This window comes from Myotis davidii, unplaced genomic scaffold (assembly GCF_000327345.1).
Source record: "Myotis davidii unplaced genomic scaffold, ASM32734v1 scaffold68, whole genome shotgun sequence".
Classification (NCBI taxonomy): Eukaryota; Metazoa; Chordata; class Mammalia; order Chiroptera; family Vespertilionidae; genus Myotis; species Myotis davidii.
Genome location: NW_006300376.1, coordinates 212,870 through 240,718, shown reverse-complemented (window position 1 = coordinate 240,718; position 27,849 = coordinate 212,870). Strand labels below are relative to the sequence as shown.

At 41.2% G+C, this 27,849-nt stretch overlaps 1 protein-coding gene across 2 annotated transcripts in view; it reads left to right on the top strand.

Moving 5' to 3' along the window:
- FIG4 (FIG4 phosphoinositide 5-phosphatase) overlaps positions 1 to 27,849 on the top strand; it is a 104,038-nt gene that overhangs the window by 60,789 nt on the left and 15,400 nt on the right. For both annotated transcript variants that reach the window (XM_006777189.2, XM_015572747.1), the window contains 5 exons: positions 498 to 645; positions 3,329 to 3,412; positions 5,190 to 5,385; positions 6,455 to 6,537; positions 10,507 to 10,593. In XM_006777189.2, coding sequence (XP_006777252.1) covers positions 498 to 645; positions 3,329 to 3,412; positions 5,190 to 5,385; positions 6,455 to 6,537; positions 10,507 to 10,593 — 598 coding nt within the window. The remainder of the gene's footprint in view (positions 1 to 497; positions 646 to 3,328; positions 3,413 to 5,189; positions 5,386 to 6,454; positions 6,538 to 10,506; positions 10,594 to 27,849) is intronic.

Genomic DNA, 27,849 nt, shown 5'->3' with positions numbered 1-27,849 from the left:
TTAGTTCACACAAACACTCCATCCATGCTTTTGTTCCGGCCCTCCGGTCCAGTTTAAGAACCCATTGTGGCCCTTGAGTCAAAAAGTTTGCCCACCACTGTTCTAGAACAATGGAAAGTACTTTAACAGTCTAACTAACATTGGTCATAAACAGGATTTGAAGCATAAAGGAAAATTAAGTGAAATAACTACATGATTTTTACGTAGAAGGGAGAGGGTATTTAAGAACAAAAAATAATTTTAAAAGCTGAGTAACTTAGCTTCTAAAATAACTGCCTCCTGCACCCTGACTCCCAAAGGCCCTCCCGCCTCCTTGTCCCGCTCAGCTTTGCATTGTATATTCTGTGCCCATATCGCTTCTCTTCCCAGTGTGTGCGTGCCAGAGGCAGGAGCTGAACTCCGTTCAGTGCACTCTCTGTGAACACTGTTGATGTTACAGAAATGTTTGCCGCGTGTAATCTAAGGGCTTCAAGAGTAACAGGCAGTATCTTTCTTAGTTATCTGTGCTGCAAACTTTAAGAAGTTGATAGTGAAGAAATTTCACAGATACGAAGAAGAGATTGACATCCACAATGAGTTCTTCCGCCCATATGAACTGAGTAGCTTTGATGATACCTTTTGCTTGGCTATGACAAGTTCCGCACGGTATGTTGTGAGTACTCTGATACTGTAAGGATTTGGGAAGTATACTTTTCCTTGTTTATATAGATGTATCTTACTTTACCAGAAATCTGTTTGGAAGCCTGCTAGCAGGTGGCTGTTCAGCCTCTGAATACCTCCCATGATTGGGAGCCAACTACTTCAGGAGGCAGTCCTTTCTATTATTAGAAAACTGGCTTTAGCTTCTTCCCTTTGATAAGTTGAAATCTTTCTCCCATCAGTCCTAGTTTGTCATTTGAAATAAACTCAATTTTTAAATGTGAACATCGAAATTGAGAGCGAACATAATTAGTGGAAAAGCATAGTCGCTGGTACTAGAAAGGGCAGGATATGAATCAGACCAGCCGCTGCCTACCTGTGTTACTTTAAGAAAATGATTCAACTTCTCTAAGTCTCAGTTCCTTCATTTCATATCAATAGGGATGCGTGTGACACCACACATGTATATTCACACATATACCAAGTGCCTAAAATGGTACCTGACACAGGTGGGTGACTGATAAATGGTGGCTATCATTATATTACAGTTTTTATTAGGCACAGGACAAGTCTAGTTCCTCTTCTATATGACAGTTCTACAATACTTGAGGAACCAATTTTTTTTTCAGGTAAATTGTCCTCATTCTTTTTCATAACTCATGTGACATGTTTTCAGACTTTCCATCCTGGTCTGTCACCTTTGAACATACTTCAGTTTTCTGTGTCTCTTTTAGGCTGGGGTGGGGGGAGACTTTGAGAAAAAATGATGAGACTACAATAAGAAAATCAGGCAAAGCAAATTACTTCTTGATTATTATGTTTAATACTAAAGTTTACATTTTTGTATTTAAAGTCTCTTCAGATGTGACATATATGTACCTAAGCCTCACATGGCACATGTAGAAACATAATTTATGTGTGTTTTTTTCCTAGAAATTACTCTACATTTTGCTTCAGTTTTAGATGGAAAATTTGGAATTCTTACTTGCTTGATTTTCAATTAAACATGGTAAAGTTTAGCAGTTTTAACTGTAAGGTCATTGTCATTTCTAGAAGTTTTCAAGTTCAAGGAAGTATGAATGATGTTGCATGCGTGTGTACATACAGATATACAGTTGATTTTTTTATTTGCAGGAATTATGTTCTGTAAAGTTCCTGCAGACACTAAATTAAAGAACAATGAACCTTTGCTCCTAGAAATAATAGGGTTAGGTTCCTGTAAGCCTTTGGTCACCATTTTGTCAACCGTTCAATACATAACCATGTTTTGTGTGTATCTGTTTAAAGATACCTTTCTTCATAGACAGTCAATTCACTAACATTGAACATGCAGCCAGCAGCACTACAACTCATGCCTGAGTGATGCTACGCCAACACACTCTTTTCTCTATAACAACCTGCTTATGCTTAGGAACACAAGACAGCTTCAGCACGAAGTGTGGGGTCCATTTTAGCAGTGAGATCACACACACACACGCACACGCACACACACACAGAGCACAAAAACATGAAAAACATGGCACCAAGTAGACTATGGAAAGGATGCGTGTTTACAGCATGAGAGCTAAAATAAGGCAGAGTGTCACCTTGCTCGGCCTCAGCTGGGAGCATGAGTGTTGGGTTACTCTAATGTTTCACTGTTCTGTGCATGCGTATGTCTGGGAGTGATCATGAAAGCTCTGTGTTGATTTGGGGGTTACAAATAAGTTTTAGTTAATAAGCAAATTCTCAGATATGGAGTCGACAAATGAGGATCAGCTCTATGTGTTCAAAAGAAAGAAATATTAAACCACTTAAATTTTTAAAAATATTATCAAACTGTTTAAGAGACATTTTGAGTCAGATTCAAGATTACTTTCTTTCAAAAAATGTAATGCTGTGTCTCACTTGGCGCAGCGTCCTTGCCAATAACTGTTGCCTTTTTGGCATGTAGTGAGGAGCGGGGTCTGGCCCCAGCAGTGATCGGTAGGCCTGGCATCCATGGTGAGGAACCAGCTTCAGCTTCTTAGTTGGTGGTAAATTAAACGTTTCTATTTGAAGAGTTCCAACAGTGTTTTAATGAATTAACCGTAGCCTAATGGGGTAGAAGTTGATACTTAATTCACACCACTGTGTTTTTTATCATTATGTCAGTCTCCTTAGGTGGGATAGTGTAATAAAAACATTGTCCATAGAACTGAGTGGCTTAGTGTTTCATCATTGGTTTTTATGAGTTTAATTTTACCTGAAAACTAATCATGATCCATAATCGGAAGGTATACATCTTAGCAGTAATTCAGATATCAACTCTGTTCCAGTAAACAAAATCTTAAAGTCATAACCATTGGGCCTCAGAATCATAAAGAAAATTCACACTGAAGATCGATACCATTGAAGTCACCAAGTGCCATTAGTCCATGGGGTTTTATGATCCAGATTACCTAAGCTCCCTTGAACATTTGGCTCTGAATATATAGGAGTGGACAAAAGTAGGTTTATAGTTATAATACAAATAAATACCATAATTAATAAATAATGGCACAAGAATAAACTGTTTTTGTGTACGCACAACTGTAAACCTACTTTTGCCCCACCCCTGTATGCGGTTGCAAGGGCTAAGAAGGAACAGTATAAAAATGTGAACTGAATGGAAGCCATCCTTATCTGGATATATAGTGATTTGTATGGAATTTTCTTCCTCTTTCTTCAGGGACTTTATGCCTAAGACTGTTGGCATTGATCCAAGTCCATTTACTGTGCGTAAACCAGATGAAACTGGAAAATCAGTATTGGGGTAAGATTTGCATATAGAATGAAATTTTAAAGATTCATGTAAAATAATATAGCACTTGCAATATAATTTCCACAAAAACTAATAACTTCACATAGTTTGCGACACAGTCCATTTATTGCATCTATATAGGTAGTTTGTTTATAGCACTGGGATCACTGGTGTTCAACATGGAGAGTAGAATTTACGGAAATTTTAGCAACATGGTGCATTTCATTATTTTAAATTAGGACTATCACAGATGGCATAAAGACTGGTAGCAGATATTGTGTGTTATGTCCTATAAGTAACTCAGCATCCTCCATTTCCCTCAACATAAAATACTTAGGGAAAATTTTATAGTCATAGTATTTGTTTTTTGTTTTATTCATAGTATTTATTTTTGTTTGCGTCCTGAAGAAGCATTAAAACAAAATGCTCAGAGATTAATAGATTTTCTGTGTATTACTGTAGCATTGTTTTGGGGAAGACAGTTATTTTTTTTTATGTCCAGTTACTCAGGGAAGATGACAAATCGTGTTTACATCTTCATGCGTAGAGACTAGAGCGAAATGTGTTGTGTTCTAGCATAAGACTCTCTGTTACTGCCACGGACCTGAATAATCCCAGTGATCAGGTTTTCTCATGACCCTGACCAGAAACCCTGGCCAGACTGTAGATACTGAGTCCTAATTGTATTTAGGCGTGTGCATGGGGTCCTAATCAGATTTTAGCTACATGTGATTTATAAAATTGGGTATTTATTAGTATTTTCTAGACACACCATTTCTGTGGCTTAAAATAAGTAACTTTAAATAGCTACATGTTAAACCCTGAACCAGATGCTAAGGCATTTAGAAGAAAGGATGTCCTCAGGAGTTTAGAATTCAAGGACTTCCTGGCACAAATACATAAGTGAGCAGCTATATTAGTGTATGCCCCAGAAGTGCTAGCAACTTTAATTTTTAGTTGCAGGAAGTCAGAAACTAATTTTTCTATAATATCTAACCCATGGCCTGTCCTAGAACATTTTAGAATATTATGGTATTTTAAGTCCCTTGTAGATAATTTTTTCAAAGAGTGAAATATTAAGCATTTTTCATAACAGCCAAAATATTATTATAAAATATTTTCTGAATTAAAACAATATTCTTACAATTCTCATATTTGGAAGTAAAATAAAAGTAAATATTTTTATGTGTCAGTTTTTCTGTCCCCCCCTCCCCCAATCTATTCCCTACTCTTAGAAGGGATGTTCAGCAAATATAATTATTTACTAATAACACAATAAACTTTAAAAAATTTAGCTCATGTTCATCAGTTATTCATATTCTCAAATAATTAGCTGATACTGTGATGGAGAGAAATCATAGGAGGGAAGAAAATATACATGGATTTGGCTTTTGACCTTTTCTTGAAGCTTTTACAAATTATAGGTAATTTTGCTAATATCTCAAAACATATAGCCTATTATTGTACCATAAATTTTGAATGCATCAATTTCAGTTACCAAAAGAAGGCACAATAACCAAGTGGCCAGGAGACTTTTCTGCATAGGTTTGCACGCATGTACTGGTTTTCTTGCAGAACTTATAACAGGATTGAAATTCATATAGGGCCCATACTTGTACATGGTAAAATATGAAGGTTTTCCCTTCAGCACATCTTGATCTCAGAAACTAGTTTCTCACAGTCATTTTCTTATGCTTCACCAGGACCAAGGTTTTGGGACAGAGTGATGCACAGTGAATGTTGAGGTTTCTGTTTAAAGATGCTCACCTTCCTACTTATCATTTCAAAGGAACAAAAGCAATAGAGAAGAAGCTGTACTACAGCGGAAGACAGCGGCCAGCGCCCCGCCTCCCCCCAGCGAGGAGGCTGTGTCCAGCAGCTCTGATGACGACTCCGGCACCGACCGGGAGGAGGAGGGCTCTGTGTCTCAGCGCTCCACCCCAGTGAAGATGACTGACACGGGGGACAGCGCCAAAGTGACCGAGGTGTGGGGAGAGGAGCGCGCGTGGTCCAGCGTGAGGCACTGGGGAACGATCTCTAAGTTCCACTCAGGAGAAAGGCTGAGAGCGAGAAAAGGTCACATTATCTCACTCACACCATTGAAATGAGATCATGTGTAGTGTGTGGTGTTGGAGGCACTGCGGAGATAAGGACATCCAGCATAGACAGACAAAATGGAAATGGCTTCATTTTGCAATTTTGCCCCCACATGTAACAGTGAAATTCTTATTACGTCAGAGTTTTTAAGAGAATCCTGTGCCTCTTTGGGCAGCCCACCCACTTGCGGTTCGTTCACTCCCTTGCTCAGCACACTGTTGGAATGCAGGGTTTGGACCTGGGCCTTGCCATCTCTGCGTAGCCCCAGTGGGCAGTTCATCCTGCTCAATTTGATATTACCAATACAGTAAGGGAAAATAAAAGTAAACAACAACAAAAACTAAATCTAGTTTTGGGGGAAATTTGATTTCTAGACATAGCTAGAAGTCATTAGAGGTCGATATGACAAAGTGTGATAATGCAAGAACTGAATCTATTGTCCTAGTAGTTGACAAACTACAAATGACTGGTCAAGTCCAGCCCACTGTCTGTTTTTGTAAATAAGTTTTATTGAAGTTGGCAAACTACAAACAATTGGTCAAATCCAGCCCACTGTCTGTTTTTGTAAATAAAGTTTTATTGGCACTGATTTTAACTTGCTTATATGTTATCTGTAACAGCAGAGGTGAGGAGTAGCTATAGAAATGGTATGACCCAAAAAACATAAAACATTTACTATCTGGCCCTTTGTAGAAGTTGTTGCTAACTCCTGTATTATATAAACACCACTAATAATTATTTAGCAGTGTTTTTTTTTACCCTAAAACAAACTATTTTTAGTGGAAATAAAATCAAATTTAAAAAAGCATTAACTGAGAAGTTTAATGAATAAATTGAAGAAACATTGTGATTCCTTTAGTGGGAAAATTCACAGGTTCATTTTCTTCATCTTTGGAAATAACTTACATTCTGGATGTCTAAAAATTTTCCTGTTCCCTTTTTTTTTTATAACCCCAGAATGTGGTCCAGCCCATGAAAGAGGTATATGGGATTAACCTCTTCGACGGTATCTCAGAGGAAGATCTTTCCATTTATTCAAGGTAAACTACTTCCATGTAGAGACTGAGAAAAAAATGCAAATGTGTTACTACAATAACATATCTAGTATCACTTTAAAAAATTAAAATAGTCAATACAGAAGGAAATGAATTCCATCTGGAATATAGTAATAGCATTTAGAAGGTCAAATTCAGAAACACTGATTTATATTTGAATAGGGGGCCTACTGCCTGAGATAAAAATTTATGATGAGTACATGTATTTTCACTGCCCACATATAAGCTGTAAACTGAAGTACAAACACAGTTCTACAGTAAACAGTCCTCAAGATCAGGTACAAAATAAACCTGGGATATTGCCGATTGAGGACTTTGCAGTCACTTTAGCTCTGGGCTGCTAGTGGGAAGGGTGTCTGAGGAGGAAAAAGGAAGCAACAATATAAGGGAGCTGATTCAGGATGTTATAGCCCTTGGGTAGGCAGGTCCAGCTCGGGGAGAGGATCCCCCAAAAGGCATTCCCTGAAATCACATGCATACTTTTGCATGTAATTGTGTTTTTCTGAGAAAATTAGTAGTTATGAGATTCTCAAAAGAATCCCTCACCTTGCCCTAACCGGTTTGGCTCAGTGGATAGAGCGCCTATGGACTGAAGGGTCCTGGGTTCGATTCCGGTCAAGGGCATGTACCTTGGTTGCGGGCACATCCCCAGTAGGGGTGTGCAGGAGGCAGCTAATCGATGTTTCTCTCTCATCAATGTTTCTAACTCTCTATCCGTCTCCCTTCCTCTCTGTAAAAAATCAAAGGAATCCCTCACCTGGAAATCCTCAGGAAACTGATGGGTCCACTGTAAACACCCCCTCAGCCTAATGCATGCCTTGAGAAGGCTTGTTATTTTCACTGCTTCAGTGGAATTTTATTAGTAGTTATTGTGTCAAAATTCACATGTATAGGACGGAAAGGTCTGTCTTAGAAAATTCTAAAGCAGTTGTAATTAGATTTTAACAATAAGATAGAACATATTCTCATCAGAGGACAGCCCTTAAAAAGTGAAGGATAATAGAAATTAAGTACAGTTCTGTCAAACTGGAAATGAACTCTGCATGCACAGTACCTCTTAAAACAAAGTTCTGTGTAACTATAACATTTCTATGGATGTGAATTTCAGTGGCAGATATTATTAGCTTCTAAATATCTGACGCTAAAGGAATTTCCCATCAAAACACAAGCGCAGTGGCTTTCATTAAATATAGAGCTATGATACTTCTATAAAGAGGTCCTTCATTCATATAAGTTTGACATATAAACTCTGTAATATATATGAGCACTGACCTACCATTTCTTTTTAAGGAGGGTATTGCATTTATAGAATCCATTGTACCAGATATTGTCAGCTTTTTCCTTCAAGCTAGGAAGACCTGCTATGTAACACAGTGATGGCGAACCTATGACACGCGTGTCAGAGGTGACACGTGAACTCATTTTTTTGGTTGATTTTTCTTTGTTAAATGGCATTTAAATATATAAAATAAATATCAAAAATATAAGTCTTTGTTTTACTATGGTTGCAAATATCAAAAAATTTCTATATGTGACACAGCACCAGAGTTAAGTTAGGGTTTTTCAAAATGCTGACATGCCGAGCTCAAAAGGTTCGCCATCACTGATATAACATGTAAAATACAAAAATGCACAGCCTTTCTTGACCGCAAAGACACCGGTGTGACTGCATCGCGGTCTTACCAGAGGCAAGTTGAGTCGTTCAGGACTCAGCCACACCCTCCTCACCCGACACAGACACGCAGTGGCTTATTCCTCACGTTGTCAGCAGTGCAGCTGAACTGTTTACCGGTTGAGGCCGGCTTTTGTCAGGAGCACGGCTGGAAGAATGCATTATCTGGGGTTAGGAATGAATATGACTTTGCCTAGTGCAGAGAGCGTGAGTGCACATGTCAAGGACTGGAATGTGGGCTCATGTGAATTAAGCAAAAAGTGTCTCTTGCTTCAGGCATGACTTCCACCTGCAGCCTTTGTAGCTCAGATTGCCCCTGAGGCCCACTTCTAGTTCTCCCTTCTGGGAAGTGAGATCTAGCCTTGTTCAGCCACAACACCCCTGGGAAACAGGCTCAGAAGGTGCCAGGGCAGGCCTGCGGGGAAGGAATTATGCAGGAAGGAAGGAGCCTATGTTCTGGAATGAGATTCTGTGCTTAGTGTTCTGAAGTTCAACACCTCCTCCTTTGAGGGAGGAGCTCACAGCTTTTTACCTGTTCTTTAGACAGCTCTGTAGTAGACTGAAAAGATGTTATTATCCCTCTAAAGGCTGAGGGCACGGGAAGAGCCTTGCAGTGGCCTACCCAGGAGACCTGCCCTGTGCTTCTGGGGTGTCTGTGATCTTAGTCTGTGCCATTCTCTTCATTCTCGTGATCGTATCAGCTGCCTCTGCTTATGATGCTGGGTCCTGGGGCTCTTCCTGCCTCCGCTGACCCAGAGAGCGGGGCTTCCAGGGCAGGGCGAGAGCCCATGGATTCTGCCCTGTATTGTGAGGCGCCCTCTCCCACTGCTGTTCTGCACCCACTCGGCTTGACTCACCAGAGATTGTGCATGTGAAGATGGTGCGGTCACCTGACTTGCCTGTCACAGCCGCCACCTGGGCGACCACAGGACATTGTGGGGAGGGAGGTGATGCAGCCAGAACTGGCTTCTACGGCCCGTCTTCCTGCTACCTGCTCTCCGGCCTTTTTTTTCTTATGCTGACCCTCAACCATCTTCAGACTCCTGAAGATCTCTCGGTTTTATAGTTTTGTTCTAATTATTGAGCCCTATTCTTTGTACCTCCCTTTGCCCGCATCTTTTCTGATATCTTTGGTTTGCTATTTTGACCAGACTCAGAAGTTTACTCACTTCCTCAAAGCCTCAGACCTTTGCCAAATCTTCTGACCATGATCGTGCACATGGTTTGCTAAGTTTAAAGTTCTGTACAAATATTAAATGCTACGTGGCATTCTTTTTTTAAAAAATGCATCCAAAATATTCACTTGGTAAAAGTATAAAGTGGCTAAAAGTAAGCTATTTAAAAGTTTTTCAGTAGCCCGTGATTTAATAATTGCTAGATTCTACAGCACTTTGCTTGACCTTTAAAAAAGCTACTTAAAAAAATAAATTATAAAAGTATCCTTAGTCATCAAAAGAAAACATTTCAAATAGTAGAAATGTGAAAAGGGAGTCAGCCCTGTAATCCTGCCCTGTGACCTCCTCGGGGCACATAGAGCAAAACTGCAGGCCACGCTTCAGGCAGGTCTGCCCTTGAGAAATAGCTGGGGGCCCTGTGCCATCATGGCATCCTCTTACCTGGGCAGTTCCCTGTGGCTCTCAGCTTTAAGACAGGCTTGGTGCTGCCCCAGTCTTCTCTACGGAGGGGCGGTACACAGTGGCGGTCAGTCGCTGGTCTCCTCAGTCCTCTCCAACTGTGTTAAAAGTACTCTTCGCAGTGACTGGGGAATACTTGGCGATTCTTGTGGTCCTGAGGAAACTGAGTCCAGATCCTGGGTTCTCAGTAGCGTCTGCTGCAGGGGATGGGTCCCAGCCTGGTCCCGCCCTGTCCTTGTCATTTGTCTCACCGCAAACCTCTCCCCTCATTTCCCCATGTTTCCTGCCACGGCCACCCGCAGGTATGTGAGGCCCTGAGAGATCAGCTGCTTAGCTTCAGGAACAATTGGTTCTGTTTTTGTTTTGTTTTTAATCATGTTTAAATAAATAGAAATGCAATGTAGTACACATTTCTTATCATTCTTATATCTATGGTTCTGACATATTTTAAGCAGAATTCTCTTCCTTCTCACAGACCCACTCTAAAATCAGGCAACCATCTATGAGCAGTCTTGTGTTACATGGCGTGCTCTGGTGGGCTTTTCTGACATAAGCACACTATTATCAGTTGAAAGCTCATCCGTGCTTTACTGACTGTATTGCCAATAGTTTCTCCCTGGCTCACTTTTTATCCATTGTAATTTGTAGATTCGTTCAGCTGGGTCAGAGTCAACATCAGCAGGACAAGAGCAGCCAGCAGCTCTGTTCCAGGTGCCCAGATGGGGTTATAAAACTGTGAGTACTAGATTAGACCTTTAAAACACGCTTATATTCATGCCATTCACAGCGCTTTTTAATAAAGATTTTGTAAGAAAAACATCTTGTCACCATATTAGTATAAGCATAAACATCTTCTCCTGGTATCTTATCTGAGGAAAACTGGGTAGCTGTGGGGGCAGAGAAGAGATGGCAGCCTCAACTTAAAGTGCACCCTTTGGAGGTGAGATTGGAGTTGAAGGAGGCATCTCTCTATAAACTCTGCTCTCCAATGGGGAGAGCTGAGATGACAAAGCAGCTCTGACCCTGCAGACGGGCTCTTCACGTTCGATGCAAGACCTTTGAAGGCAGGGATGCCTGTCTCTTCTAACTGTATGTCCTCACCAGTTCGGATAACTTACTGTACGTTAAACAGGTGTTCAGTAAATTCTTAAACAGAACTGGTTTCATATCCTGAATCATCTCACCGCAGATCTACCACTTGTTGTTTTGTTGTTGTGTTTGTTTTTTAACCTTGAACAAATAACAAGTCTTGTGTAGATCAGTTTTCTCATCTGCAAAGTGGGGCAATAATCAAACCTGCTTTGTAGGTGGGCTTAATGAAAGAATACCAAGCACTTAGACCAGTGTCTGGAAAAAGTTCTCCATAAGCAGTGATCATCACCATCATCATTTTCTGCCTGTTGGCACCAGACACAGCAAAGGTTGTGGCCCAGAGAAGCTCCAGATGTCATATGCTCTGTTGAGGTCTTCCAGGAAATGGGTCCGTATGGAGATTAGTGTGTGCGAGGTGTTCAGATCAGTGCCTGGCATATAGGTGACATTCAGTAAAGATGAGCTTCCCCTTTCTTGACCAACTTCACCAGTTCACTAAATTATGTAACAGATAGGAACTGCCCAACTTGACTGTGTACTACATCGTGTGTTGCTGATTGAGAGTGGAGAGGCTGTTATGGCAATCCAGGCAGAGGCTGGTGCCTGAGAGAGCAGTAGCTGGGAGGAGTTTGGAAGTGCGAGGGTTTTGGGGAATGTTGAGGAGGTGAAATGGACAGGACTTGGATACTGGCTCATCATGGAGGAGGAGGGCCGTGTCAAGGATGCCCCTTAGGTGGTTTGGTTTGTGGAACAGGTTTCATTGATTCACTCATTCATCCATTTATTCGTTTAGCAGATAGGTATAGAGTATACCTGTGTTAGGACCATTCAAAGCTGCCGTTTGCCAAGGTAAGGAGCACCACAGAAGGATCCAGTTTGTCTTTAAAGTAGCCTCCAAGTGGACTGTTTGGGAAGCAGTTGACTCAGCTGACCTGGAACGCACAGAGAGCCTTCTGGGGCTGTAAATGCACCTGGTGACCGTTGAAGCCACTGGCTAAGGGTGAGACCACCTCCGGAACGAGAGTAGAGAGAGAAAAGAGCTACAGCTGAGTCTTGAGGGGTCTGGGCCTACCAGTCGAGACAGAGACCTGCAAGGGAGGCAGAACTGGTGAGGGGAGGAGAACCAAGGCGGTGTTTAATAACAACCTTCAAAACAGCTGCTTATCTCTTCTTTCTCTCCCTGTCACTAATTATTTATTTGTTTTTAATTTAATCCTGTATTGTTTAAAGTATTATATATGTCTCCTCTGTCCCCCATTGACCTCTCCCCGGCCACTCCCATCTGCCAGCACATGCCCTCACCGCCCTAGTGTCTGTGTCCATTGGTGATGCTCATATGCATGCACACAAGTCCTTTGGTTGATTTCTTACCCCCTACCCTCCCCTGCCTTCCCTCTGAGGTTTGACAGTCTGTTCAACACCATTTTTTTTTCTTTTTTCCTCTTTTATAAAGATACAGACTCCAGTTAACTTAGAGACAGTTTTTCTTTCTTATGTCTAACTAGCATGTGGAAGTGTGGGCTCCCATATGAATTGAAATATATGTGGCCAAAGAAGGAAAGTATTTAAATGTGTTAGTAAAATAAGAGACTCTGTTAACCAAATTGTATTATACAAATTGATTATTCCATTAAAATAATATGGCACAATTTGGAAGGAGGAGCTGATGAAATGGATATAGCATACAAAATACGAGAAAAGCCTTTTCCCCGTTCTCTTTAACATAGGGGCTACTTTGATCTGCAATTGAGCTTGCAGTTACTAATTTTAAATTCTTCTCTTAAAACATTTAGTACTTGCTTTTCTTAGTTCTAACACATGTGAAAACCACGTACTAGTAGATGTAGATTTTCTTAACCTTTTCCAATTACTTGGTAAAGAATCTAATGTGAGTGTGTTTTTGCACAGCATCAGCAGCAGGATAACAGAGAGCCTGGTAGGCTCAGCATTATGTTGTCATGGCAACTGCTCAAGAGTGTTGTGTGTGTGCATGGGTGTACACTTTAAATTGAAACTGTAACTTAGTTCTTAAAATGTCCACTAATAATTTTTAGATTTCTAAAGCTATGACAAAACCCAGAGAATTTAGATTTATGAGATAATCGAAATTCTCATCTTGTTATGTGTTAAGTTCTAGTAGATTTTAAAATGGTAATAAGTTTATTTTAAGTTTATATACCTTCTAGAGGCCCGGTGCACAACATTCGTGCACTCGGGAGGTCCCTCAGCCTAGCCTGTACCCTCTCGCAGTCTGGGAGCCCTTGGGGGATGTCCAATTGCTGGCTTAGGCCTGCTCCTGGTAGGGGGCGGGCCTAAGCCGTCAGTCAGACATCCTTAGCCCTGCCACCGATGCACTTGCCAGCCATGAGCCCAGCTTCTGGGCTTCTGGCTGAGCGGTGCTCCCCCTATAGGAACACACTGACCACCAGGGGGCAGCTCCTGCATTGAGCATCTGCCCCCTGGTAGTCAGGCGCGTCATAGTAACTGGCTGTTCTGCTGTTTGGTAGATTTGCATATTACCCTTTTATTATATAGAATATATCTACTCATTTCTGGATAATTCATAATATAACAATTTTTTTTTAAAATCATGAGGCAGCCAATATTTTTTTTCTAAATATGAGATAAATACAGCAACAGAGATACAGAAACCTGGATGGGGGAGCTGGGAACTGTCACCCAAGGTCTTGTAGGACATGTTAAACCCAAACATGTTAAACACTGTCTGTACTGTCAGCTGCTCAGAGCTGTATTTTGTTTGAGTGTGACCCCTGCCTTTGATCCATACCACTTGGTGATCAGGGAGAAGTGACATCAGCCAACATTTACAGGGCACTCAGTGTTATGGGCACTGTTCTGCATACCTTCACCTGTATTACTCCATCCTCACAACAATCCATCAAGTAGGTCTTACTATTACCTTCATTTTGCAGTTGGGAAACTGAAGCACAGAGAAGTGTGTGACTTGCCCAAGGTCAAACAGCAAGTGAAGGAACCCAGATTTAAACTCAGGCAGGCTGGCTCTCCATCACTAAGCTATAAATGCCTAGGGTTAGCAGTTACTTTTAAAACCACAATGGTAAAAATACTTTATCACTAGTGTGGACATTTCTCCCTTTGATTCTCTGACATGATCTATATGCAGACACAATATTTTTGCTCCATTGATCTTGACTTTTAAAAGATACTTTAAGGTAGTAAATACCTTACTCTTTCACCAGTCCCCAGTATCCTGTCCCTGATGTGGACACACTTCCTGGGCAAGCATACTTTGCTTGATTCGGGACATGGTATAGAGCTGGCTTAGCCATCATCAGAACAGCGCTGCTGCTACTTAGGGCTCTTGCCATCCTAGTTATAGGTTATAAGTTCCTAGAGGGTAGCCCATCTTTGTGTCCCCTGCTGCCCCCAGAAGAGTACCTGAAATGAGGGCTCAGTAAATATTTACTGAAATGGACAGAATCTATCCCTCCTCCCCTATTCCTTCCATTGCTGTCACAGTCTGTATGAGGCCCCCTGAGCATCCCTAGAAAGAAACCTCACCCAGTGTCTCCCTATTTTCAGCCATCTTCCTAGGGGTTCCTTCCTCTCACCCTCAACCCTGAACATTTCTAGTTCTTCCCCTATTCTATTTTCTGCTCAGAAGCTCTCTCTGCCTTCTTCTGTTTTTTGGTTCCCTTACTGTCTTTTGATAAAAGAGAGAGAGAGAGAAAAAAGCACACCGAGTTTTTAGCTTTTTAAAAAACTTTTATTTATTTATTTATTTTATTGATTGATTAAAGTATTACATATGTGTCCTTCTCCCTCCCCCCCCCCCTTATGCCTTCACCCCCCTGGTGTCTGTGTCCATTGGTTAGGCTTATATGCATGCATACAAGTCCTTTGGTTGAGCGTAGCTTTTTTTTCTTTCTCTATTCTGTTTCCACTTGCACCTACGAGCAAGTGCAGAGTGAGAAGGCCCGAGTGGCAGGGCTTGCTGTGCAGGGGCGGACGGGACCAACCTGTGCTCATTCTACACTCCTACCAGTTCTCGGGGAGTTTTTGGCCAAGCAACACATGCCAATCATTATAGGTTAAAAAGAACATGAGCACACATATTATTAGTGCCTGTTATTCTGGTGGCTCACCTTTTCCAGGAATATGTCTCACTCATTTAGAAATTATCTCCAAGAAATGGTTCAAAATGTGACACGTAGAGTTTGGATAAATGCTAACTTAGGATTTTTCCAATGCAGGATGAGGTGAAAGGTAATATAAGGTAAATAAGTATGTCATAGGATTGAACATTGAATTTATTCCCTAAGTACACCTTACAGAGTGCATGCCCCTGGGAATGGGCTCTGGCTAGGAAGTGTGTCGAGTCAGTTAGTGTGTGCTAACTCCAGGCAGTTAGCACACACGGCTGAGATGAGTGTGACACCAGGGCCCTGATGAGCTCCACGTTGTTCACTTGTCATGAAAGCATTTCCAACAATGTGCCCCAAACCCAAGTCACTGTGGATACCACCCCCTCCCTCCCCCCATTGATTTCCTCTAGTCCTCTGCAGACAGTGCTCTGGATTCTGTGCTGCAGGCGGAATCATGTCTACCCTAATGGGTAAACCTTGTTATCTTTCCCAGACACCAGGGAGTACAGTCCTTAAAGGCTTAAGGATTAGAGCAGTTGGGAGGCCATGATCAATGATTAATCTGCTAATTCCCCCCACAGGCAGGAGCTGATAGGTGGCAGTCCTCAGCCCAAGGAGGTGGTGACGTCTTCCCTCACCCCAGAAATTACCTCAACAGTCGTCTCTCTTTTCATTCTGGCTTTTACTTTTCTTCTCTTTCTCTTTAACCCTCTCTGGCTTTTCCCTTTTATCTTTTCTATTTCTAAGTTAGCTTGTTCTGTCTCATCCCCGTTCCCCCAACCCATTTCTTTTACTTTTATTTCTCTTTCCTTCCTTCTCCTCACCATCCTCTCTCCATTCCCTCTGGCAAGTTTTTTGTTGTTACTGTTTTTGAAATACAGTAATCTCTCCAAAAACACAAGTTTCCTTCCTGTATTCTAGGACATTGCTTTTCAGGCTGTCATTCTTGACTCATTAGTGGCTCATGAAATTGACTTAGCAGGCCTCCGCACAGTGTAATGAGGTAAAATGGACTAAATCCAGTAGAAAGTTCCAGTGTGTGGCATGTAGTACGGTTAAGCCTTATTTCATGAAATTTTGTTTCTGTGCATAAATGCAGCTTCATCAATACATACACATAACTAGGTGCATGCCGATTTGCCATGGGAAGTGCAGTTCTTACTGTGGGTGACAGTCACAGGTTGGATTTATATGAATGCATCTTTTCTGGAACCACACGAGTTTAAAAACTTAGGGTCTGTTCCTGGCAGCTAGGCACTTAACACGTTTGTTGATTGAATGAAAGTATGTGTAAGTGATTCCTATGGGGAATAATTAGAAAAGGAGAAGATAGGTCAGGATGGGGGACAGGAAGAGACGAGAGGGTTCTGTGGTATGTCCATCGTGTGTGAAATAAATGTGGGCCTTAGAAAACACTCATGACGCAGAGTGAACTGAGAGTGGGGATGAGCATGCACCGGATGGAGGTAGCAGGAAGCTACAGCTGGAAGTCAGAACAAAAAAGCTATTCCGTAAAGTGAATGCTGCTTTGTGTGAATATTACCTACAATGGCATCTGCATCCTATGTTAAACAAGATAATTTAGAACCCGTGAATTCATTGAAACTTTTAGGGAGGGCTATCCTGAAAGGTTTCTAGCCTATAAGGAATAATAAATGTAAATTTAATTGTAGTACTGGTGTTATTTATTGAAGGCATCTATAATGACATTCATATATATATATATTTAATTTCGTGTATTGCCTGTTTTATTTTGGTGACGACAAAGCATACCATTTACGGAAGCTGTCACAGGCTCACAGGAGGTCTTAGGTTCCCCCTCCCCCTCCCCTTAACATGGGTTGTTGTTGTTGTCTCAGGAGCATAGATCTCTGTGAGGTAAGATGTACTTGCCTTACTGGTAAGACACTAAAAGCACTGGATGACAGGTAGCTATTGAGCACTCCTCACTCCGTGCCAGGCTAAGTGCTCCGAGACATGGTTGGATGAGCTAAAGCTCCTGCCTCTGAGGTGCACATTGTTGGGTTTCCATTGGCGTTATTCCAGGCGGTGGGAGGTGTGCCGGTGTCAGCAGAGCAGGCTGTGGGACTACGGGAAGAGTACACATCAGACAGGCTCCTGGGCAGGGGATGCCTAAGGGGACGATGAAGTTGTCTGGTTGAAGAAGTTTAGGAGGGTACCACTTGGAGACCCATACATAATCCTGTGTGTCGGACACTAGGGATAATCAAGGAGGAGGCGAGAGACGCAGGCAGGCAGGAACAGGACCAGGAGGAGGTGCTAAGTGAGAGAGAGTGACCCTTATTTTATTAAAAGCCTGTTTTAATCACGGGAGTGAGAGGCTTATATTTGCATTTTAGAAAGGTCACTCTGGAAATAGCATGGAGAAGGGATTGGAGGCAGGGAGGGAAACAACATATCTGTAGGAAATGGGACAAAGTGATTAGAGTACTATCGGCAGTTGAAATAAAGAAAGGGGCTATTTTGTAAACGTACACTCTGTAGGCCAGTGGTTCTCAACCTTCAGGCCCTTTAAATACAGTTCCTCATGTTGTGACCCAACCATAAAATTATTTTCGTTGCTACTTCATAACTGTAATGTTGCTACTGTTATGAATTGTAATGTAAATATCTGATATGCAGGATGGTCTTAGGCGACCCCTGTGAAAGGGTCTTTCGATCGCCAAAGGGGTCGCGACCCACAGGTTGAGAACCGCTGCTGTAGACCTGGGTGAAACTTGGTGATAGGTTGTGTGTGAAGGACATGTGAGAGGCAGGAGTTTTTTAGCTTGGTTAACTAGCTATGGTGATGGGTCACCCACCAGGATTGGAAATACATGACTTGGAGGCTCAGGTGTTTTTTTTGTGACAATTATAGGACATCCAGCATGATTTTCTGGAGCTAAGGAGGTTTTAGATTAAGCAGATTCAGTAATTGAGTTTTATTCTGCTCTTGATTTATAAAGCAAGTAAGTGGAATTTCTTAACTTTCTCTGAAGAGGGTCGAGGTTAAATAGATTATTATAGGTGCTTTGAAATTTCCTGGACATTCACGGTCAGTTTAAAGAGGAAAACAATCCTGTAATTACTGATAAGAAGAACTTATTATGGTTTTAAGTGTATTTTTAGCCCATAAAACACTCTTATTTTTTATCTGAGCAAGCTGGATAAGCCTGTGGGAACAGATTAGGATAGCTGATATGGCATGTGAAGGGTATTACTCACTGGTTTTTTTAGCTCTGTATACAAGAAACACATTTTGTAACTGTTTAACCTTTTGATATTTTGTTACTTTACTGAATGATCATCCATTTATGTATGGAAGGTGGGTGGGAAGATTTGGGGCAGATGGAATGATTATTGAGGCCGTGCTATGTCACCGTGGCTTCCCGGCAACCATTGCTTTTGCACAATGAAGATGTGTGCCCAGGTATGATATGTTCTTTGCCCTTGTTTTCTTTGACCATATACGAGAAGTCTTACAGTTAAGAGAAATTTTTGGTGAAAATAAAGAAAAAGACATTTCAATTTTATATTTAAATGTAGCTTTACCATCTGTGTGTGACTCAGAACCCCTTGGGGCTTGTAAACATGATTTTAGAAATAAAATACAAATCCCATTAAGTCCTAATTGTGTTTAAAATTTACCAGTCGTCTTTTGCCCTAGCCGGTTTGGCTCAGTGGGTAGAGCATTCACCTGTGGACTGAAGAGTCCTGGGTTTGATTCCAGTCAAAGGAACATGCCTGGGTTGTGGGTTCGATCCACAGTAGGGGGCATGCAAGAGGCAGCTGATCAATGATTCTCTCTCATCATTGATGTTTATATCTCTCTTTCCTTCTACCTTCCTCTCAGATATCAATAAAAATATATTTTAAATAAATAAATAAAATTCACTGATAGTCTTTTAATGTTGTATAAGTAATTTTTCATGTTTAATACTGTAATATTGCTATTTACTTTTCATATGGTCTTATGAAAAAAATTGAGAAATACTGTGAAAATTAATTGTATTGTCTTCATAATTAAAAGGCTGCACATATTCTATAAACATCTTTCTGTCATCCCTCCCAATTTTATAGGAATAGGAAATCCTTGATTAGAACCCACTATGTGGTATTTTAAATTTAAAACAAATAGAAAAAAACTTTAAGTTACTTAAGACCAGGGCTTTGTATCCGTAGGCCATAGCTCAATACCAGGTACACAGTAAGCATTAGGTAAATTACAAATGAGTAATATTTGATATTCAATATTTTTACCTCTTTGGAGGAATATTGTACAAAATTAAGTGTGAAGGAGAAAGAGAGAAATGCCAGGGTTAACAAACTGAAGCAAATGGCAAGGCAAATGATAAATGTTTATAAGTTTTTATTTCACTGTAGTTTATTTTCAGTTGTAGATGTAACAACTCATAGTTCTTGGCAGGTATCTCAGGATTTTTTAATTGACCAACTATTGCTATCCTTATTAGTTAACTAGAGGCCTGTTGCATGGATTTGTGCACTGGTGGGGTCCCTCGGACTGGCCTGTAGACATCCCCTGAGGGGTCCCAGATTGTGAAAGGGCAAAGGTCAGGCTGAGGGACCCCACTGGTGCACGATCGGGGCCGGGGAGGGACTGTGGGAGGGCTTCAGGGCATGTCCGGCCTGTCTCACCTAGTCCTGATCATTCGGACCCTAGCAGCAAGCTAACCTGGTGGTCAGTGCGAGTCATAGAGACTGGTCCAAAGGTTGAATGAATGGTCAGACACTTAGCATATTAGCCTTTTATTATATAAGATTATACATTATGTTAGGACAGGCTAAAATATGATCATGATTTTTAAAGTTAAATTTAATTTTTTCCTGCTTTTTTTGAGATATAGTTGACATAACATGTGTAAGTTTAAGGTGTACAATGTAATGATGTGATATCCTATATAATAAAAGGGTAATATGCAAATTGACCCTAACGGCAGAGTGACCGGAATGACCAGTTGCTATGATGCACACTGACCACCAGGGGGAAGTTGCTCAATGCAGGAGCTGCCCCCTAGTGGTCAGTGCACTCCCACAGGGGGGCTCTACTCAGCCACAAGCTGGGCTGACAGCTGCAAGCGCAGTGGCGGTAGTAGGAGCCTCTCCCGCCTCCTCTGCAGCGCTAAGGATGTCTGACTGCAGGCCTAAGCTGCAGTCAGACATCCTCCGTGTCACCTTCCCCTGATCGCTGGGTTGCTTCCCATGCCTGAGGGCTCCCAGGCTTGTGAGAGGGGGCAGGCCGGGCTGAGGGGCCCCCCCCCCCCCGAGTGCAGGAATTTTTGTACACTGGGCTTCTAGTATGGATATCTGCCAAATGATTACCACAGGAAGGTTAATCAATATCTCCATCCTCTACTCGCTTAGCAACTTTCAAATATACAAGACAGTAGGATTAACTGTAGTCACCATGCTGGATGTTTCATCCTCAGAAGTTATTTATCTTACTAGAGGCCCGATGCATGAAACTCATGCAAGGGGCTCAGCCCTTGCAGCCTCGGCTAGCTCTCATAGCCCCTCACAGCCTTGCCGGCCCTCGCAGCCTCGGCCGGCCCTCGCAGGCCTGGCTTTGTCTGGAAGGTCATCTGTTTGGTCTAATTAGCATATTAGCTCTTTATTATATAGGATAACTAGTTACACTCTGATAAAACTTTTAATGTAACATCTATAATTAGATTCCGTATTTTTCTTCTAAGATGTATCCCTATTCTTTTATTTTTATACTCGAGGTCCAATGCACAGAATTCGTGCAAGGGGCTCAGCCCTTGCAGCCCCGGCTAGCTCTCATAGCCCCTCACAGCCCCGGCTAGCTCTCATAGCCCCTCATAGCCCCTCACAGCCTCGCAGGCCTGGCTTTGTCTGGAAGGTCATCTGTTTGGTCTAATTAGCATATTAGCTCTTTATTATATAGGATAACTGGAAGTTTGTACCCTTTGACCACCTTCACTTTCACCCATTTTCCTTGTCTCCTACCCCTGCCTCTGGCAGTCAACAACCTGTTCTCTGTTTCTGTTAAATGCTGCAATGAACATGGGGTGCATATGTCTTTTCAAGTTAGTGTTATTTCTTTGGGTAAATACCCAGAATGGGATTGCTGAGTCATATGATAATTCTATTTTTAATTTCTTGAGGAACCTTTATACTGTTTTTCATAGTGACTGTACCAGTTTACATTCCCACCAACAGTGTACAGGGTTCCCTTTTCTCTATATCCTGGCCAGCACTTGTTCCTTCTCTCTCTCTCTCTCTCTCTCTCTCTCTCTCTCTCTCTAATAGCTACTCGGATAATTGTTAGATGATATCTTATGGTGGTTTTGATTTGCATTTCCCTGATGATTAGTGATGTTGAGCACCTTTGCATGTTCCTGTTAGCCATTTATGTCTTATTTGGAAAAATTACTATTCAAGTCCTTTGCCAATTTTAAATTGGATTATTTGTTGTTTTGCTATTGAGTTTTGTGGGGTTTTTTTTTGCATTCTCTAGGTTGCCTTTTCATTTTGTTGATCATTTCTTTTGCTGCACGGAAGCTTTTTAAGTTGATGTTGTCTCACTTGTTTATTTTTGCTTTTGTTGCTTGTGATTTTCGTATTATGTCCATGAATTCATTGCCAAGACTAGTTTCCAGGAGCTTTTCCCCTCTGTTTTCTGTAAGGAGTTTATGGTTTCACATCTTACATTTAAGTCTTTAGTCTCTTTTGGGTTAGTTTTTGTGTGAGGTGTAAGTTTGGGGTCTGTTTTCATTCTTTTACATGTGATTATCTAGTTTCCCCTGTAATGTAACTAGCTCTCGGAGTCCCTTGAACAACATACCTAGAATTAAAACCCTGATTTCCTGATTTTCATTTACCTGTTGTTTCCAAATACAAGAAGCTCTAAAAATTTTGCTTTATTTTTTATATGTAATTTACTCTTGAAATCTTATAATAAAAAAATATGGCAGTTTGATCTCAGTTGCAAAGAATGAAAATTTTTACATTTTTAAAAATCTTCCCTCTCAAGCACACTTCTCATTAGCTTGCAAAACACTCTTTGTAAGGTGGTTTACATCCATAGTGAAGGGTCACAGTGTCTATTCTGTGTGCATGATGTCACCAAAACACAATTAAGCCCCAAAATATCTGAATAGAATGTATCTTGTTCTTAATCTAGAAAAAAAAGAGAGGGATTGAGACTATCCTGATATTGTTAACCTTTTTATTTTGTCACTTATAATTATTAAAATTCATTACTTAATGTCAAAATAAAGTCAGTTAGTGCTTTTTAAGCATTGTACATCAAAGGAATGCTTTTTGAAAATAAAACTCTTAGGTTTGTTTCAAAAGATGAATAGCTAAATTGGTAGTTTCTTTATCATGTGGTGAGAAAACAGGAAAATAGATTGACTAAAACAGTTAGTGTGTTTGGATACATTTAATTTCAATAAGAGAATAGAGGTAGGAAAAACATTCTGAGAAGCATCAGTAAATATTTAGCAGATAGGAAAAGTTATTTGGCAGATAGCTAAAATGTTATTTTAGGTATCTTTTGGGGAACTCTAAAAAAGATTATATTTGAAGTTTCTCAGACTAGTAACTTTGTCCCACACACATGCTTTCAACTCATTATTATTGGCCCAAATATTTTGTTTTTACTTGTTTTGAACATTTTTAACACAGTAGGCAATACTCTTCTCAGTTTTCTCCTGCAGAAACAAAATCAGTTATTGGTTGGTTTGTTTATAGATCATGTTGATGATATAATTAAATTGAATTTATTGTTTACTAGTTTAAATTCATTATTTCAGTTTAGCCTTTATTTTATTTTATTTTATTTTTACACATTTGGAATCTTGGGTGTTTCTCAACAGTCTCATAATAAGTACATCAATTGGTATCATCTGGATTTTTCATATACATCTTTCTTCCCAAAGCCTGCCTATAATGGCTTCTAGAGATACAAAGATATAATCAAACTTGTGTAGAGAGGGGCTAGATGCTGTTCTGAGAATATCCTATTAGCATGCGTTTAGCACCTATCAGGATCATGACATCCGAGAACTGGAAAATGCCTAGAGATCTTTGGATTCAGTCCTCTGATTTTTATAAGAAAATAAAGCCTGGAATAGGTCAGCAGCTCAGAGTTATAAAACCTTTAAATGACAAAGCTAGGACTCAAATTCATTTCTTTGAGACTTAAACACTAAGTGCAATAATATGCGATCCCTGAGCCAGACAGCTGGAATTTCCCCAACCCATACTGCTATTGGGTGCAGCTAAAACTGGGGGAGCCTCCCACAGGGGCATGGATAGTAACAAATAGTGACATCTAGCTGGTTGTCACCAAAGGAAGAAAAAAGGGGAAAGATAAGCATAAAGCAGTGAGTTTGAAAGTATGATCTGCAAACTCCTGGGGGTCTTGAGACCCTTTCAGTGGGCGATCATTATCTTCACTGTTACACACTTATAGGAGAGAGAGAGAGAGAGAGAGAGAGAAGGGAGGGAGGCAGGCTAGCCACTGACAAGTCCTTGATGAAGCAGTAAAAATTAAGTATCAATATCAACTCTCGAATGCATGTCTTTTTAGTATTTATTGTGACAAAACAGGAAACATACTACATAAAATACTCTGATTGACTATCAAGATATGATGATTGTCTCAAGGAAAAGCACTTGTAAGATTGTCGAAGTTGTGAGCTGGACTTGCTACTTTTTTCATGAACACCAATTGAAGTAATGATGATAGGCAAGCTCTGGTTCTTCAGATTCAGGTATTTGGCAGACACTTTCTAAAGAAATGAACAAAATAAGCCTTTTACTTTAAGAAAACCAATTGAGAGTTTTTGTCAACAACGATAAGCCAAAATCAAAATTTTGTAAAACTTGTATCCACCATCATGAACACTACCTGAAGGTTTTTCTGATGAGATTGGTAGCAATCTTAATAAGTGTGATTTTTTAAATCCTATATAATAAAAGCCTAATATGCTAAGTGTCCGGTCGACTGCTCAACCAAAGTGTAATATGCTAATGATATGCTAAGGCCACTCAATTGCTTGCTATGATGTGCACTGACCTCCCAGGGGCAGACACTTGGGCCCCGATCGTGCACCAGTGGGGTCCCTCAGCCTGGCCTGCACCCTCTCCCAATCTGGGACCACTCAGGGGATGTTGGAGAGCCAGTTTCGGCCTGATAGCGGAACGACCGGTCACTGTGATGTGCACTGACCACCAGGGGGCAGATGCTCAATGCAGGAGCTGCTGCCTGGTGGTCAGTGTGCTCCCACAGGGGGAGCATTGCTCAGCCAGAAGCAGGGCTCACAGTTGGTGAGCACAACGGCGATGGTGGGAGCCTCTCCCGCCTCTGCAGCAGCACAACCCTCCCCCCCCGCACCCCCTCAGTGCATGAATGTTGTTCAACAGGCCTCTAGTATTGTACAATGAAATTGTTAACATTTGGAAGATGTTCATAACTCCATGAACCAATACTGTCCAAATGACCAATGCATGCTATTTAAAAATCATCCATGGATAAGAAAACGTACTCCAAGTGCAAGATAGACCAGTGGATTTTAAGATAAAATCATATGAAAAGTTTATTGGTATGGTTTCAGATTCCACATTGCAACTAACCTTACAGAAACATGTCAAATGTTGATGTAATATCAAAGAAAGGTATCCACAATCATTTGGAGGGGCTACTAAATGCTTCCTTTTCCAGCTATATACCTCTAAAGTCAGATTTAATTTATATACTTTAACCAAAACAACATGTCATGACCATTTCAGAGCAGATTTGAGAATTTGGTTGTTTTCTATTAAATAAGACATTGAAGAGATTTGCAAACATGTAAAACATTGCTATCCCTTTCACTAATTTTTGTTTTTGTTTTAGAAAATATGGTTATTTTTCTTTAAAATATATCACATTATGTCCATTTGGGGCTTATTGTTATTTTTAAATAAGTTAATAAATATTTTTAAATTCCTAATACAGTAAATTTCAGTAGATACAACATCATATAAACCAAAGCTTACTGAGATCCTTGGTAATGTTTTTAAGAGATAAAGTGTCCTGACACTACAAAGGCATAGAATAGGTGACCATTTATGTCAGTATGCAGCACTGAGGCAGCCAAGGCACTACCACATTCTAGCCTGTCTCAGTCCTTGCCGGCAAAACGATGTTCTTGACTGGTTGAATCAGTGTTTATTTTTTATGCTTATTTAGAGGAATTGTGGAAGCAAATATTATTTTAAAAGGCTTTTATCAAAAAATTGTTTGGACCTCGTAAGATACTTTCTGCTCCAAATAACAGAACATCTAACTCAGCTGGTTTCACCTCTAGGATAATGTACAGCTTTGACTTCACTGAAAATTACACATAGGGCAGGTTCCAGAGTTGGTTGATTCAGGAGCTTCAGAGGATCATAAAGTGCCCAGTGTCTTTCCTTCTCTTTGCTCTCCCATCCTCAGACCGCTAGCAGGAGGCTAGGGCAGGTCCAGGTTCCACAGTCAGACACGGCCATGCCTAAGGGAGAAAGGGACATTTTCCCTGTGTCTCCTCCTTGGGAGCAAGGAGTCCCACACTCTGCCCAGCCGACTTCTCATGCCTCAATGGCCAGGACTGGGTCATGTGCTCATCCCTAAACTTGTCATTGCCAAGGGCCATGGGCTGTGATTGGCTTAAAATAATCATGCTGGGGGACCTGGTGTGAAGAAGTCATTCACAATGATTTAGTTATTGAAAACAACCCCCCCCAAAATGTTACACTTTTCCAGTTAACTATTAGTTCATTCGCACAGGTGCCCAATAGGAGAGGCAGCACGAACCTGTGGAAAGGAGCCGGAGCCTGAGAATCAGGAGCCCGTGGGTCTGATCTCACAGCTGATGTTGTTGAGCTATGGTCCTGCCCTGTCCTTCCCATGCTCCCTCTGTAAAATGAGGGCCTGGACTAGAGCACTCGTCTGACATCTTCTGGTTCATTGCTTCCTTTATTCACCCACTAACTCCTTCATGCTATAATACTTAGAGTGCTTCCTCTATTGTGGGAGTCACAGGCAGGATACAGATCGCACCAGATGCCTAACCACAGCAGACGTGCTTCCTCCTGCACTAGGCACGCATTGAAAGCCCAAAGGGAAGTAATATCCGAACTTTCCTTACTTGTGGAATAAACTGTTTCATGCCCTCCGCAAAGCTCATTAGCGGACAGTTACATTGGGGAGGGTTCTCTCTCATCTTAGTAAAATGTAAAATGTATTCAGAGGTGAGAATGAAGACCCACAAATTGTATTCTGGAAAAGATAAGTCTTTGTCCTCAGGAAAAATGCTTGTGGGCCTGGCTGTGTGACTGTTGCCCTTCTATAGAGTGTGCTGTAGAGAAGCCAGCCATCAAGAGAACAGAAAAACAGTTGAGAGAAATGAGATCATGCTCTCCGAATACCCAAAAGCACTCTTACACTTTATTATTTAGATAAAATGCTTAGAAAATTTTTATTTATTTTTATTTTTTTTTAGAACTAAGCCACTAAAATTTTGGAGACCTTTCTCATGTGCATTGTTGGTTCATTTTTCATGTCACGTGAAGTGCTGAGATAGCTGGCAGTATTTACCTCAGCAAAGAGAATTAGAAGTCGTGTGATCAGTCCCTCAAGTAATAGGTGAAGGCAGGGCCTTTTTGAGTTGCTTTGGGACCAGTATGGGGAACATACAGGGAGGAAGATTGAAGGCCACTGAAGAGAAAATCTTTCCAATAAGTAGAGCTGTCAACAATGGTGTGTAAACATTCCATTAGGTCAAAGGCATGAGTTGTCCTAGAGCCGAGAGTCCTAAAGCAGAGGCTGGATGGCCCGTCAGCACTGCTGCGGAGTCTCTTCATTGACCTGAGGTTGGACAAGATGATTCGGAAGGAAGGTCATCGCTAAGATTCTGCAGTTACCAGTATCACAGCCATGGGACATCCGGTGGTTGGGATCATTAGCAGTTTGAAACAAAAAAATAGGTGATTCATTTATTCACCAAATATTTATTAAGTACCTACTATGTGTTAGGCGCTCTTTGAGACACTGGAGATACGATAAAGAACAAGCCCGACAAGATGCCCCAGGGGATTTATGTTCTGGGGTATGCAGACAAACACTGAACGAATAAATAAGACATTACTTGTTCAATAAATGCCTGAGCAACACAAACCAGGGTGATGGAAGAGAGTGTTCTGTTTTAGATTAGGATGTGAAGGAAAGTCTGTTCAAGGAGGTAATGTTCAAGCTGAGACCTGAATGAAAAGGAGGCCAGAGATGACTGGGAAGGGTGTTTGAAGCAGAGAGAACATGAACAAAAGACCAGGGCAAGGACCAGCGTGGCATGTTTGAGATGCAAGCAGAGGCTGAATGAGAGGCCCAGAGGAGTGTGCATGGATGGAGTCAGGCACAGGTAGGGGCCAGATCCCTCAGGAGCTTAGCCGTTATCCTGTCCAGTGGGAAGACGCTGAAGGATTTTCGGTTAAGAGTGGAAGGCTCTGACTCACATCTCTAAAAGATAACTATGGGTACTTTCTGGAGGATAACTTATAGGGGGCAAGGAAGTAAACAAAGAGAGAAATAAGAAATTCAAAAGAAGTGTGGTTTTACAGAAGCCAAGAGAAGAAAATGTTTCAAGGAGGAAGGAGTGGGCCCCTGCCTGGTGGCTCAGTTGGTTGGAGCGTCGTCCTACTAGTACACACTGAAAAGGTTGCAGGTTTGATTCCTGGTCAGGGAACATACCCAGATTTCAAGATT